We start from the raw sequence: 14487 nt of genomic DNA, 5'->3' as shown, positions 1-14487 counted from the left end.
CTGAAATTCCCAGGGTCTAAATCATCAAAAACTGCAATGTGTGTCTCAAACGTCTGTTACTGGCAGCTACAAAAGGCCTATTATTTGCTGGATAAATCAAAGTTCAATTAATGTGTTTCCTTAGCAAATTACTGCCGAGCAATCCATAACACACTCACAAACATTATCAGCAGCTAATAAAGCAGAAATGAGCAGCGAGTGTTGGAAATGAAAGGAGAAGCAGAGGGAGGGAAACACAATGTTCCTTTTAAGTCGGAGAGTCTTTTCTGAAGAGGGTCAGAGCCTTTGATGTATGCCGCATGTGTTCGTGTGTGTATTTGCACATCACAGATAGATGCGTGGATTGGGTTTCAGTGGGATGAAGTGTGCGTGTATCTGTTGGGGAATCTTGTTTGTGTACCTTGTAAGTAAGTGTCCTACAAAAATAGCTTCATCTGAGTTTCAGAGTGGAAGTTCAACATGTCCTTCAATCTCTATGGATTCAATTATTCAGTGGGTGCGTCCCCTGTTGCTGTGGCTGTTGTACCGAGGGTACATACTTTCTTTCATTCTGACAAGGTCTAAGTGCATGCACAGGTTAAGTCAGAACCACAATTACAGAGATGAATAAAGCAGGAACCAACATGCAACTCTTCCTTTACTCAGACACCCATGGTTTTAAAAGGTAGCCATGTTTCTGCATCGAAAGTCTATGAAATGTACTTTAAAGCGGCATTATGCAAGCTTTTATGCAAAAACACACCTGTTTTATCAACCCTAATCACTTAAGTGGAGCTGCAGGATATGAAGCGTCCCATCTCCGCTGATTGAGACACCAGCAATTCAACCTGTCTGCCAAGATTAGATTCACCAAACGTCTCCATTTAGCCGAGGTGAAGAGTTGAAGCTTAAGAATAAATTAATAAACAGCTGCTTTTGTTCTCCGGCCAAGAAAGAAAAGAAGAAAGCGCTTTTTTCGTAATCACATTAGTTTTCACTGTGATGCGGTTCTGCTTCAATAGGCTGATAGCAGGTTTTTAAATATGACCCGTCAGTCCCTTTTCATCCAAACTAAAACAAAGGAATATCCTGTATAACTTTATATATACTTTCCACTTTTTCTTTCCATTACTGAAAGCAAAAAATGCGTCATTTGTCATTCTTAAGTTTTACAAAGTTGCTCTAATGTCTTTTTTTTTGATAATATAAACTTTATCTATTTGTCTTTGATCTGAGAGGACAGAAATGGCACAGACGACGAGAAGCTGAAAGAAAGGTAAATTCTGAACAAAAGAGCTTTGAGCTGAATGCAAACAAGCTCACAAAAATCATGACTCTATTCAGACTTTGTGCAAATTTTCACACGATAGACATATATTAAAAATGCCAAAGATTCATTCAAGTAACTGCTTCCTGCCCTCTTCTTCAGACCTAAAGCCTGATCAGGATGTTTACCGTTGCTATGGCAACAGGTCTTGGCTGCCACTTGCACCCACAGGCTAATTTAACACCAATCACTAAACAGTCAACTGCAGAGTTGTAATTTGACACTTTAAAACCAAATCGTTGACATCTACCAATCATCACAAACTCCCGCACGCTGTCCTGCTAACTTTGGACATGTTTATTTGTTTTTTACCGCGGTGAGAAAAAATCCATACCGTCACAGCCCTGCGATACCGCGGAGATCTCTGACTCCAAATCACATCACCGGTGCAAGATGGCATATTTAAAAGGTTTTGCCTTTATTTTTGTACAATGGTGGAAGTGGAGACGCCCATCTTTACAGTATACATATAGTCTTTGGTTGAACCCTGGAAGGGATCACAAACGCTGTGAGCAATTATCCTGAGTCAGACACGAATGTCTGAACCATGAATCACGACAATCCACCCTATTGTTGCTACCTGTGGCACATTTCATGGCCATCTATCAGATAGTTATTGAGACATTTCAGCCTGAACCAAAGTGATTACTGAGAGCAGAAAAAGCTTCATTCTGCAGAGTTATTAAGAAAAACATGAATGAAAATCACCCAGTCCCCACGCTGCTGTTGTCCCAAACACAATAGCCACAAGAGACATAATTATATTGTTGATTGCTTGCTCACAGGCCGCTGTGAAATGGAAACACGCGCCGTGAATTGACAGCACTCGATCGCAGCAAATTAAGAGTACGATTGTGCTGTACTGCAGTGACCCGCTTCGTGTTTTGGGTCAGTAATAACATCTCTGCAATGTGCAGGTTGACTAATAGATGCAGCATCTCTGTGCCAGGAAGACGCAGGGCCGGACTAGATTGATGGTGTGACAATGACAATAATAATCTGTCCTCTCCATCTCGGACTCTCCGTCCCCCTCTTTGTCTTGCAGTTATGGAATGATGAATGTGTTCATTGTCGATATGTCCGCTAATTTGGTTAGCTTGTCTTTGCAAAGGACGACCTTGATCTGAAGCCTGCATGAGGCAGGATTTTGTGAAGAGAATGAAATGAAAGTGAGATTTTTGTCTTCATCAGCCGAGCCTCCAGCGCCGGCATAAAATAAAAAGTGGAACAAAAAATAAAGAAATAAAAGACCTCAATAAGCACGAGTGATCAAAGACGGGGGATAAGAAGCGAGAGAAAGTGTCTGGAATCACTCAGAACTTAGTACTTTAGTGGATTTATCAGTCCAAACAATAAAAACGCTGTTCACACACACACACAGAGCGTGAACGTACAGACTGCTACTTTCGTCTCCGACGAAAGAGAAAACACAGACTGTAAAATCACACACACACACACACACACACACACTGTACACACACACACACACACTCACAGCCTTTTTGAAATATTGCCTCTGTCAAACAGGGACGCTGTCTCTTGGCTGGGGTTGACATCTCTTCAAAGATTATTCATGTAAACACATTTATCTGGACTAATGTAGATGGCTGTCTGTACAGGATGTATCAATCGCTTTGCTCTCACCAGAGACAAACTCGCACTGACATGTGAGGACGAGAAAAAAACAAACTGCTTCTGATGGATCCAGAAATATGATACAGATAACAGCATGAATTTTTTTCCATAACGGAAACATACAGCATCACGGAGTTCGTCTGTTCAGCGAGTTTTAGGTTAGTTAATGCTGTATTTAATCTAATATTCACAGTATTTATGATGGCGTCAGGAAAAATAATCCACTTCTAAATTATTCTCATTTATTCTTTTTTGGATAAACATTTATAATGGTTTGCAATATTTATTGAACATTCAAATGCTACAAGTTAACAAAGTGTTATGTACCAACAACAACCTCCGGGGCTAAAAACAACGCAGAGGTGCCAAAAAATAGAAATAAAAAGTGTAGTTCATTAAATGGTCATTAAAACCCATTAACATGTTAAAATCTCCAACTTTACGGAAAAAGTACACTTTTACAGCCTGATACAAAAAAGGGTTTGGTCTATATTACTAATTTACTTATTCATGACAACGTTGCATTAATTGTATATAATTGTACTGTTTAACCCTTAGATCCCTAATTAAACTTCCACGATTTGGCAATGAGCACCTTGCAAGTAATGGTCCAAAAAATAGAAAGAAAATAGTAAAAAGTTGCACAGCAAATACCTGAATATACGAATAAGAGCAAAAAAAGTAAAAAGCAAACAAAAAAAAAAGAAAGAAAATGATCTCATGAATGTGCTACAAAAAAACTAAATATTTTTCTTCTCACATAATTTTGAATATATAAATAAAAAAAATATAAATATAGTTTTCTGGACATTTTCACACTATTTTTCAATTTAAAAAAAAAAAAAACATCAATAAATCCCTTTTCCTTTTTTTTTTTTTTTTTTTTTTCAGTTTGAAGGACATTTCTTGCCAAGTTGTTCATTAAGTTTTTTTGTTTTTTTTTAAAGAATCAAACCAATTTTGGGGGAGTTTAAGAGGTTTAAATGCTACTAGCTACAACTATAATCGAGTGATAAAACATGTACGATTCTGCATACTGAGTAGCTAAACGTGTAGTGTGCAAAAGTAGTATAGAAATACTCAGTCAGAAGTTAAATACTTTAAACTATTAGAGGTAAATATGAATTAAAAGTTAAACATACTTAAAAATACTGAAAGTCAGTTTGGTTTGGCTCATTTCAAAATAAAACATATTGTAGGATTACACTTAATGATGCATTAATGTCTACATTACTTCAACACTGCAATTTTAATGATATATTTTGTTCCAATTTTAATGACTATTTACTAGCTTTTAATTCCAAAAGCTACAGGATGCATTGAAAACAATCAAACCTATAATCGGTGCATTAACGGACGCGACATCCTGCTGAATCGGTGGCTTCTTTCCCTGCATTAATCTGAGCCTTTTACCACTGTGTATCCATGCATACTGTGTCTGCTATCATCCTACAGCCACCTCATGTACTCCATCACCTGTGGCCATCAATAGCCACATTTCCCCTCAGAGAATAGGGTCATTTCACATCTTCACACTGTGACGCCATAATGTGCCGTGAGAGTGAAGCACCAAACACAGTTAGATAAAGACCAATCACGGCTGGAGTGATTTCTAGTAAAAACTCATCTTTATATAAATAGATAGCATACATTTTCACTGGGAAAGTGATAGAAAGCTGAGCTGTGATAACTTTCACACGGCCACAAATAGCAGCCCGACACTTCAGCGCAGTGAAAATGATCTGCTTTGACACTTCAGTCAGATGTGAGCAGTGAGGAAACTTCACTGATGTTTAAAGGTGCGATACACCACATTTAGAGCGAATCCCAGATTCAGATTCAGAGTCAGGGCCGGGATTGCCTGCACACAACTTTCACTGGGATGTAAACAACACAACCGACACAAACAGCCCCACCCCTCTGAGGAGCGACAGGAGCGCTACGTTCCACAAACTCTCTTTGCATTTTTGTCGAAAAAAGGAAATGTTCTAACTTATAGTTTTATTAATAAACAGACTATTTACACAACTTTTTCTCCAAACTAAGACTAAAACCCTTTTTCACTACCGATTGTTAGCTATATCACATTAGAGCGATGATAAAGTCAATCTGCGAGAGCAGATCAGCCGGCACAACAGGGATTCTGCGGATTCTGATATTTCAACTCTCAATTTCTTAAAACTTTATGTTTTTTAACAATTTGAAACCTAACAACAGGGTTTGATTTCTTTCAAAAACATGGGAAGTGGGTGCTGTGCAACTTAACAAGAAAAGACACAAAAAATAGCAAGAAATTAGCACAAAGTTACAAGAAAATCACCTGAAAATTTGCACACACAAAAGCAACAAAGCAACAAAAGAAATAAATAAATAAGATACCTTAAAAATAAAAAAACAAAACAAAGAAAAAACACTGAAACAAAAAAAGTTTTGCTTTTTTTTTGTAAAAAACATTTGAATACATAATGAAGAGGATTCTAAATATAGTTTTCTGGATATTTTCCCTCATTTGCTAATTTTTTAGATCATTTTCTTTTCATCTTAAACTTATTTCTCTGTTTATTTGCTTATATTTGCAATTTAAGGGACATTTCTTGCCAAGCTGCACATTATTTTATTTCCTGTGTTTTTAAAAGAAATGAATCAGGTTTCGGAGGTTTAAATACGAGTGAGAGGCGTCTGAATGCAGCACAAGAGAACTGATGCTGATCCAGGTGATAAAGGGTTAAGCACAAGAGAATAATATACTGAAGTTAGGGCTTTATTCCTCCAGGAGTATTATATATTCAACAGCAATTAGTCAATCATCTATGGAGATTAAAGCACCCGCCTCTCGACGTCACACCTAAACATCCTCTACGTGCCGTGTTTCCTCTCAGTTAGCATCGTGGTCTCAACAGGGAATCATGGCCTCCACGCGCTTTCACATAATCAGTCTATTTCATAGACAGAGCAGGTGGTCCTCATAATTTCTACGCCTGGTTGATACACACTGGCACGCTCAACAGTGGAGTGGTAAATCCAAGACGCCGCCCACTCACTGGCTCGAGCGCAGACGACAAGAACATAGTGTCGATGTCAAAGTGCGTCCATCTTTGTCTGTTAATTTACCGCCAGCGTTATCTGACTCTCCCAGCAGCGGCTATAAAAGCACGGCACTTTCGCTTGACTTTAATGCCGCCAATGCTGTTTAATCACTCAACCATTCATCACAGTATGTCCTAAATTACTATCAGCTTCATTTGGCATTGCATCATCCCAGCCAGTGCCCATTACTGTTGGAGCAAATGAGGAAAGATAATGTGTTTTGTTCAAAGGCGAATGAGGAGTTTCCTGGAGTTTGGTGGCCGACTTACGTCGTAGCTCTGAAGACGTTTGCTACGAGTGTGCGCGATCAATATGGATCACGCGTCTGATGGATTTGACCTGGTTCTTCATGTGGAAGTCAGTCACACACTGAGATAGTGTGTTCAGAGGAAGCGAGCGCACTAAATGGAGGTCACGCGGTGGATTGGACCCGAGCAAGAGGACAGTACAGTGTCATTGTGGAGTGAAAAAAACAAAAAGTCCAAAAAAAAAAAAAAAAACAAGGGCAGGCTGAGCCACGCCGGGCCACGCTGAGGAAATCACTTGTTTTCTCTGTGACATCGTAACATTTCCTGACAGAAATGGATAAAAGGGGGGTGGACACGCAGAGGCGGACAGAGAGCGAGATAAAAGAGTTGTGACTGTGCACCAATTTCAGTCCAGTCAACCCCGAGGGCGCCCGGGGATTCACATTCCACTGACCAGCGCCCGCCGACCCGGTGAAGCCAATCAGTGCGTGCACAGGGGAAAATCACTGGAATGTCACAGCGGGATCCTGCATCCACTGAAACAAAGTTTGGGCTCCCACAGAGAGCCGAGCCCGGCCATGCCTCACTGAGCCACTACAGGCTGCGGGAGCTTTTAATTCACAACAACTATATTAGCCCCGACTGTTTCAGTGTGCACTTCTGTTCTGTAGAGGTTGCACTCACAACACATTTTAACACCGACAAAAAGTCTGCGTGTTTTTCTTTTTAAAATGGACATCTGCAGTACAAAAGTACAGTGCAAAATTCTGAGATATTCTGGCTTGAAATAAACACTAGAATAAACATGATTTGCATAGCTGGTTGCAGTTAAAAATAGAAACAAGGACATCCTGAAACAGCTCAACTCTGCTGACGAAGCTTTGAATTTAGAAATGGGGACTTCTTTGAAATTAAGGATGCATTTCATCCCGGTGCATGTCATTTTCAAGAGTGATGTTCCATGAGTGCTGCTATTTTTGTGTTCTTGTAACTGATGCAGAATTGCTGGTGCCGTGTTTAAATTCACTGTAGCAGCAGCAGCAGCAATGAAGACTTTGAAAAGACTTTTATAAAACTAAAGTCTGACGTCCTCTCACATCTACACACAGTGTGAGCTTTTAGTCACAAACTAGAAGATTTTCCAAAGACTAGAGATCTTGCAAAGTCACTATTTAAAAAACTACAACTAGATTTCTTTTGAGATTATTTCTCATCCTGCTCCTGGTGCCAAATAATTCGACAAACTCCCTTTAAGAATTATGACATATTCATTAAACGCAGCGATTGTTGACAATGTTCATTGCAAGTAACTGCATGAGTCAGGACTTAATACTGCGTATTCTATTAAATGTTTGATTTTAACAGAATGTCAAAATTAGAAAAAGACTTAATAAAGCTCATACTGAGTTTTACAACCACCGTGGACAAAACGATCAAGATCACTGGAGCACGAACCAACTGAGACATTGGAAATTTGTCTGCAACAGTGAAATAAATTGAAAAGTTGTTTGGTTGTCCCACAGAACAAGTTAAAAGTCCTTAAAAAGTTGTGCCACTTAATATTTGGCTTTTATTTAAAGAAATACATTCAGAATACTGATTTGAAAAGAATTTAAATGCCTTGATTGACCAATCAGCAGCTGATCTAAAGTATTGTAGAGAGTAGGAAGCATTCGCAGTTCAAACATTTAACTTCAGAGATCAGTCGAGTCCCTCCAGTTGATCTGTATCAGTATTGACCCTGAAAAACAATATCGGTCGACCCCTACACCAAACACTCCACCCACCTGCCTTCTCTATCTCATATCATCGATATATATTCAAACTTTACACCATCACAGCTCTTACATTGGGATCTTGTCACAACCAGGAGCTTTGTTGGCGTAACGATGACTGCGTCAGTCTGCAACATGGCTGTCATTCATATATCCAGCGTGTCGTTAGAGCCGCACTTAAAATCCATCCCTAAATCTGCTTTCTTGTAGTGTCAGGAGCCGTTTTAAATCAATTATTTAATACTTCTGAAATTGTTTCCTATGTTAAAGCAATAACATGCTTGAGATTCAGCTGTTTCTGAGGTCGATCTCCCGTCTTTGCTCCCTCGCTGCACTTCTGCCAAGTGCCATACAAGGTGGCACTATGCCACTTTGCGTAATTATTTCAGGGCTTTGACGATAATGATCAATTCTGATTGGCCCGGGAAAGGTAATCTGAGGTCTGCCCACACGTCTCTGTCACATTTAGCCATGGGCGTGTGGTCCATGTCTTTGATTTTCTTTTCATATCAGCTCACATCTCGCAGAAAGCTGTTTACTGCACTCAGTGCTGCTTTTCACCGTTAGCGTCTCTCTGGCTGCAGTTTTTAATGACGGCATCAGCTTTATCTGTAGTGTCAATTGATTGATGTCTTTTGTAAGCAGCCATGTAATAAGCAGGGTCCTGCGGGAAGGAAGTCGTCGTGGTAAAATAAGCCCCCTTCAGTGTTATCAAGAGCCCTCCGTTTACTCGCTGAGTCATTCTGCAGGAGCACATGGAGCAATGACCAGCTTGCTTTACGTTATCCTTTTAATGTGTAAATCACAGCATACACGAAGAAAGCCACACCTGTTCAATAACGTGCAATCCAATATATAGTAACAGACTGTGCCTTTGTCAAGATTATGTTCAGTTTCTTCAGGACTAATTCTTATGATAATTATTTAGACTTATTTACTGTATTAATATTCCTTAAGATTATCAGTAAAATTCACTTTTTAATATTATTAAATGTCTGGGACTTATTCAGCGATAGCCAATAGAGTGCCTTCATTTTTATATAACTCATCAATGTTAATGTTATTAAGGCTTAAAGAACGGCTGCTTTGAATGACAGGTGGGTGCCATCTGTTGACAAGTCGCTACCATGGCAACAAGGCTATGTGAAGTATTGTTTTTTTTTTTTTATTATAGAACTTATTTACATTTCAAACGCAATTTACACTTTTGGTAGCCTGCTAGAATAATAAAATCATTTGCTTTTTGCCAATCCATTAGATGCATTTTGCTGCAATATAAATGATTGAATTGAGATGAACAGACTGAAAACTTTATCTTATTAGGTAAAACTGTTGAAAAAGTTTTCCTTAAGGGACATCATTTAAAATAAATACAAAAATGTAATAAATCACAATATGTGTTTTCACAATACTCACAACGCACCCTTAGCTCTCATTATCTCACCGTGTTTTCAGTTTACACAATGCCAACATCCTTCTAAATGCATTTACTTCCAATAATTACAGTCTTGCTGGTGGCGGTGTCCGCCAGTCCCATGCACAAAGGATTTACAAGAAATGATTTTGCATGTGATTCAGCATAATTGTACTTCACTGATATCAGCCTACGTGTTTGCTGTTCACTCTCTTTGCTTTGAATTAATAGCATACAATAAGCTTTATCTCAAGTCAAAGGAAAACACCATGTATTTGTCCCTGCTGTTAGCGCTGTGACAAAATAGCTGCTCAACAAGTCTTTGCTGCCTCCACAACACTGAGACCCGCAGTGTTAAACTGCACTTGCTGTTACCATGGCAACCACAGGTGACCCAAATCAACCAGGACTGAAATATTAAAGATTACAACTTAAAGTGTCGAGTGGTGTCCGTAGTTGGTATGTAGTTCAGTTAAGTCAAATCAAGTCAATAAGTCAATATTATAAATCATAAATTTGCTTTAAGGGGCTTCAAGTCTGTACAACACATGACATCCATTACCAACAGACCCTTCATTAGGATACAGGGAAAAATCCCCAAATACCGCTTTAACAGGGTAAATATGGAAGAGCAACAGAGTAGAAATGATCTGCATGTACAAAATGATAATGAATAGATGCCACATGTAGGTTATAGTTTGATCACCTCTCATCTGCCTGATGCAAACGGATTAAAATAAGTTTGGGAAAATACAACCGATCACACCGTCTGCAGTCTGTACAAAGTTCACAGTCTGTTCCAGAGTGACTGTGCATCTCCTGTTGGCTCCTCAGAGTCCACAGCACAAAAACAACTTAATGTTCAACTACGCCATTTTGCATCCCAAATTGAATTTACCCAATTGCACTTTGGAAGGAATCCTAAATGTCTTCTGCTAGACGACTGCATATAGTGATGCTCTGGCATAAATTAGTAAGGTTAATGAAGAACAACTCACTTCAAATGTATTTCTCTGTGCCAAACCTCTATCAGAAAAACAAGGTAAACAGGCGTTCTTTCCGTCTTCACAGTAAATATTGATCATTTTCATGGATTAAATAATTTCTGAAAAACTACATAACACGTCAAATGACAAACACGTGCACAGCAAAATTAACAGGAATGATTTTCGGTGCAGCGCAAATTCATTTCTTTCTGTATTTAGTTCTGAGTGAGCAGATGTAATCTTAAATAATATAAATTTCAGGCTACTGCTGACAGTAAAAAGGAAAAAAATGCTAAATTGCTTTTATATCAGGGAATATTTAATGTTGCTAGGCAACTGTCACAACTCAACATCTGCTGATCTGGTGGGTTCAAAGATGAAACACTTTCATTATCCTGTCTAACTCAGTTCATATTTGCAAACCAAAGCATTTGTGATGCTTTGAGGAAGAGTTTGGAAGCAAAATATCATATATAAGTGTATTGACAGCAGTTGAATAGGCTGTTGGCATTACACATAATGAAAGGCTGCATCTATTTAATCTACTGCACTTCACTCAAGGCCAAACAACAGACCACTTGTGCTTAAAGTTGTCTGAATTGTAGCTATTTTCTCATTAACGCATATCAAGCTCTCTGTTTCAGCATTTCATATATTTTATGGCATCTGATCAGGCCTTCCATAATGAAATATGCATTGATCCATGTCCTGGTCAACTTCCAAAACCTTTTTTTCCTCCTACTCAAACTTTCTTCTAAGAATTTCCACACTGGTGCAAAAGATCCACTTACTAAATAAATGTAAAAAAAGCATAAAAAGGGGAGGAAAATAACACTTTGTTATGCCGGCGCCTAAGACGAGGTGTCCTCCCCGCAGACGCGGACTGCTGTCTGACTTGATAGCGGAGAGCTTTCATAGCAAAATTTCCATCACACTTCTTGGGCTTTTCACTCATTTGCTTAATCCGACCTGATCCACGGAACGTGAACAAAGCGTCCACACCTGTCTTCCCTGGCTTCCCTCAGCACAGCAACAGCTGTGGCGGCCCACATGACCTCCAAATACGCCGTGAGTAATGGCAACATTCATGTGTGATGATGCTAATGTCGGACAATGGGTGAATGTGTGTGTGTGTGTGAGTGTGCGTGTGTGATAGAGAGAAGGCTTTAACTCACCATATCGATGGATGACACAGGCCCGATGCTGTTGACGTAGATGCCCACATCGATGACTGTAGGTTTCACTGCAAGAGCCAGAAGAAAGCAGAGTGAGTGATGGAGGCTGCACATGCTGCTCGTGGGACACGTGAGATTTATATATGCTATCATTCTATTTTATTCCTCATTTGTCTGCCGTTATGTGTGACCATAGCCAGAATCAGTAATCAGGTTTGAAACAATGGATACAATCGTTCAGTGTCACCTGGACCAGCGGTGCCCCCAAAAATTGACCGGATACCAATCTTGGGCTGGCAAACAAAACATGACTGACTTAAAGGAATTTTATTATGCTGTTCAAGTATAGAAGCTAGTTGAAAACTATGTCAGCAGGAGAGTTAACCCCTTTTAAACCTGAGCAAATTGGCTTGATTACTTAAAAAAAATCATGTTTAGAAGGCAATGAGCAACTTCATGAGAAATTACCCAAATATTAGCAAGGTATTAGTAATAAGTTACAAAAACAAAATAGTGAAACTTAAAAAAAAAAGTAAACAAAGAACAAAAAACAAACCTGAAAATGACCTGAAAAAAAAAATATATATATATATATATATATATATATATATACACATAAATCAAAAATGAGAAATATACAATATTTATTTTTGCAACTTGATTTAAATAAATAATTACGAAAATCACATAAAATAATTTTCTGGACATTTTGCATTTATTTTATAATAACACTTTTCAAATGGTTAAGGAATTGCATACTGATATAATGGCCATGTCCCAAAATCCACACCATGCCCTCAGGTCATCCTCGAGGTAATTTCTTTCATGTGCACGCATTGAACGAATGACTCAGGGGAAATCTGGACCCAGTGGCTGGACCAGTTGGGAACCAGTGCCTTAGTTTCACAAGATACATCTACCCTCATGCTTTGTGAAAAAATGAGTGCGTCACAGCCTCTTAAAGGCAGTAAAGCTGGCTGCATTATTATTTTCGACAGGGAAGGCAAAATAATATGCAATACAAATACAAATAATACGAGTCTGTTTCCTTTTTCCCATCCACCTACAGAGGGAAGATTTACTTTTGAGCTGCACTGTGCTTCCTGGAACAGTTACCGTGTTACCATGGCAATTAATAGCATTTCAAGTGAGTATGTAGGATCTTGGCTAATTTTGCTTGGCAACAACATTCGGTTCTAGGAAGAGAAAACTGGAGCATCAGAAATGTGGAATGGTACCAGACCTAAATGCTGCAGCTAAGATTTTTTGTATGCTTCTTTTATTACTGTAAAACTGAGGAAAATAAATAAACAAATAAATGCATCTCACAGCAGCAAGGAAGAAAAAAAATGATCAAAAATTCATATCATGGGTTTCCTGCATCATTCTGACTGTGTTTTATGTGTTTGTGGTAAACTCATTTGTATTTTTAGTAAAAGAAAAACACACAAAAGTCATGTCTTCCGTAATGAAACAGCATGTCTTTGGGTGATTCTTGGAAAGATCATGTCACATCCGCCTGAATCCGCCACACGGTGCGTATGTTGATCTGGTGTTTACCAGGTCAGGACTCAAGACATTTAATTGTGTCTTTGCCACATAGCAAGCTGGTGATTTTTTCTCAGTACCTCCTCTAAGACTCTAAGAAACACACCCACACACAGGCACAAACACACGCTCAGACCTGTTAGGGGGCGTTTTGCACAACGTGGGGCTTCAGCATGGCCGCAACATATTGTGATCATGTTTAGCTACATGTACAGCTATGTTCCCAAACATGATACATTTCAAACTGGTGAGAAATGTATCTGTTAAAGTGAATCAATCTGTTTTCATTAAAACAGAAATGTTTTTCATGCGCTTTTTTTCTCTTTCTGTATTCTCTCGATGGCACACAAAACAGCGTCCTGCTTTTGGAGAGCTGTTCAACACAACAAAGCCTCTTTCTGACAATAGTGTAAATGAAGGTTAAGCTGTTTTGGTTCCATCGTGCAGGCTGAGGTTAAGCGCGGTGCGTGTGTGAGAGCTCTTGTACATCCACCCCTGTGAGATGGCGTTTGTACTGTTTTTGCAGAGTTGTCACCGGCACATCGGACGTATCTGGAATCTGCGGCCTGCCGGGGAAAAATGTGTTTCAGGTGAAACAAGGAGGGTGAGGCGCCATTTACTGTCGTGCCGTGTGTCAAAGGTTAGATGTTCAGCCAAGTGGTGCGTTGTCAGATATCTCTGTGGGAAGTGTTTTTCAAAGCGGGGAGTCTTTGTTGGAAAAAAAAACCAACAACAATAAGTTAACTCAGGGGTTTTTATGCACACATGATATATTTTACTTTTTTATTTTTAAAGACTGGGGAAAATCTTCGTTTGAACTTTTTATCTGCACTGTACAATTCAATTATGACCATCTTCATAGTCTTAATAGATATCAGCACAGCCTCAATGTTGCACAACATTGCAAAACCCCCATAAAATTCGGTCCAAATATGCATGTTTATACTCCTTCCCAGCAGAAAATGTGCCTTCAAGCAGTGCATTTAACACCTCACCCCCCCAGTCAAGCTGCTTGCTGAGGGCTCTACCCGGTCAGCAACAAGGTACAGCGAGTGCCATTAAGGGAATACTTCATCCCCCAAATGACCACTTGTATGTCAATAGCTCACTCTGTGTTACCTTGAAGTTGTGAAGAAAATTTAGTTTTTCTTGTATGCCTCTATGTGAATTGAGAAGTGGAGGCATGAAAAAAAAAAAAAAGTTGGTCACAACTAGTTATTTTGGAGGTGAAGTTTTCCTTCGAGTTTGACTCATTACCGCAATTGTCGTGGTTCGAGTTTGGTGGGCGCTTGGCTGCATGCATCTCCTGTCTC

The 14487-nt window shown here is 39.2% G+C and overlaps 1 protein-coding gene across 2 annotated transcripts in view; it reads right to left on the bottom strand.

The window, feature by feature from the left end:
• The window catches only part of LOC121962607 (gamma-aminobutyric acid receptor subunit gamma-3-like), a 106588-nt gene that overhangs the window by 54329 nt on the left and 37772 nt on the right, over positions 1–14487 (bottom strand). For both annotated transcript variants that reach the window (XM_088074818.1, XM_088074819.1), the window contains one exon: positions 11627–11694. In XM_088074818.1, the coding sequence (XP_087930944.1) occupies positions 11627–11694 (68 nt within the window). The remainder of the gene's footprint in view (positions 1–11626; positions 11695–14487) is intronic.

The sequence above is a fragment of the Plectropomus leopardus genome, chromosome 24 (genome assembly GCF_026936395.1).
Source record: "Plectropomus leopardus strain MGB_pleo_1.0 chromosome 24, ASM2693639v1, whole genome shotgun sequence".
In the NCBI taxonomy this organism is placed as follows: Eukaryota; Metazoa; Chordata; class Actinopteri; order Perciformes; family Serranidae; genus Plectropomus; species Plectropomus leopardus.
Note: the sequence above shows the minus strand (reverse complement) of the source record. Positions and strands in the feature narration are given on the sequence as shown.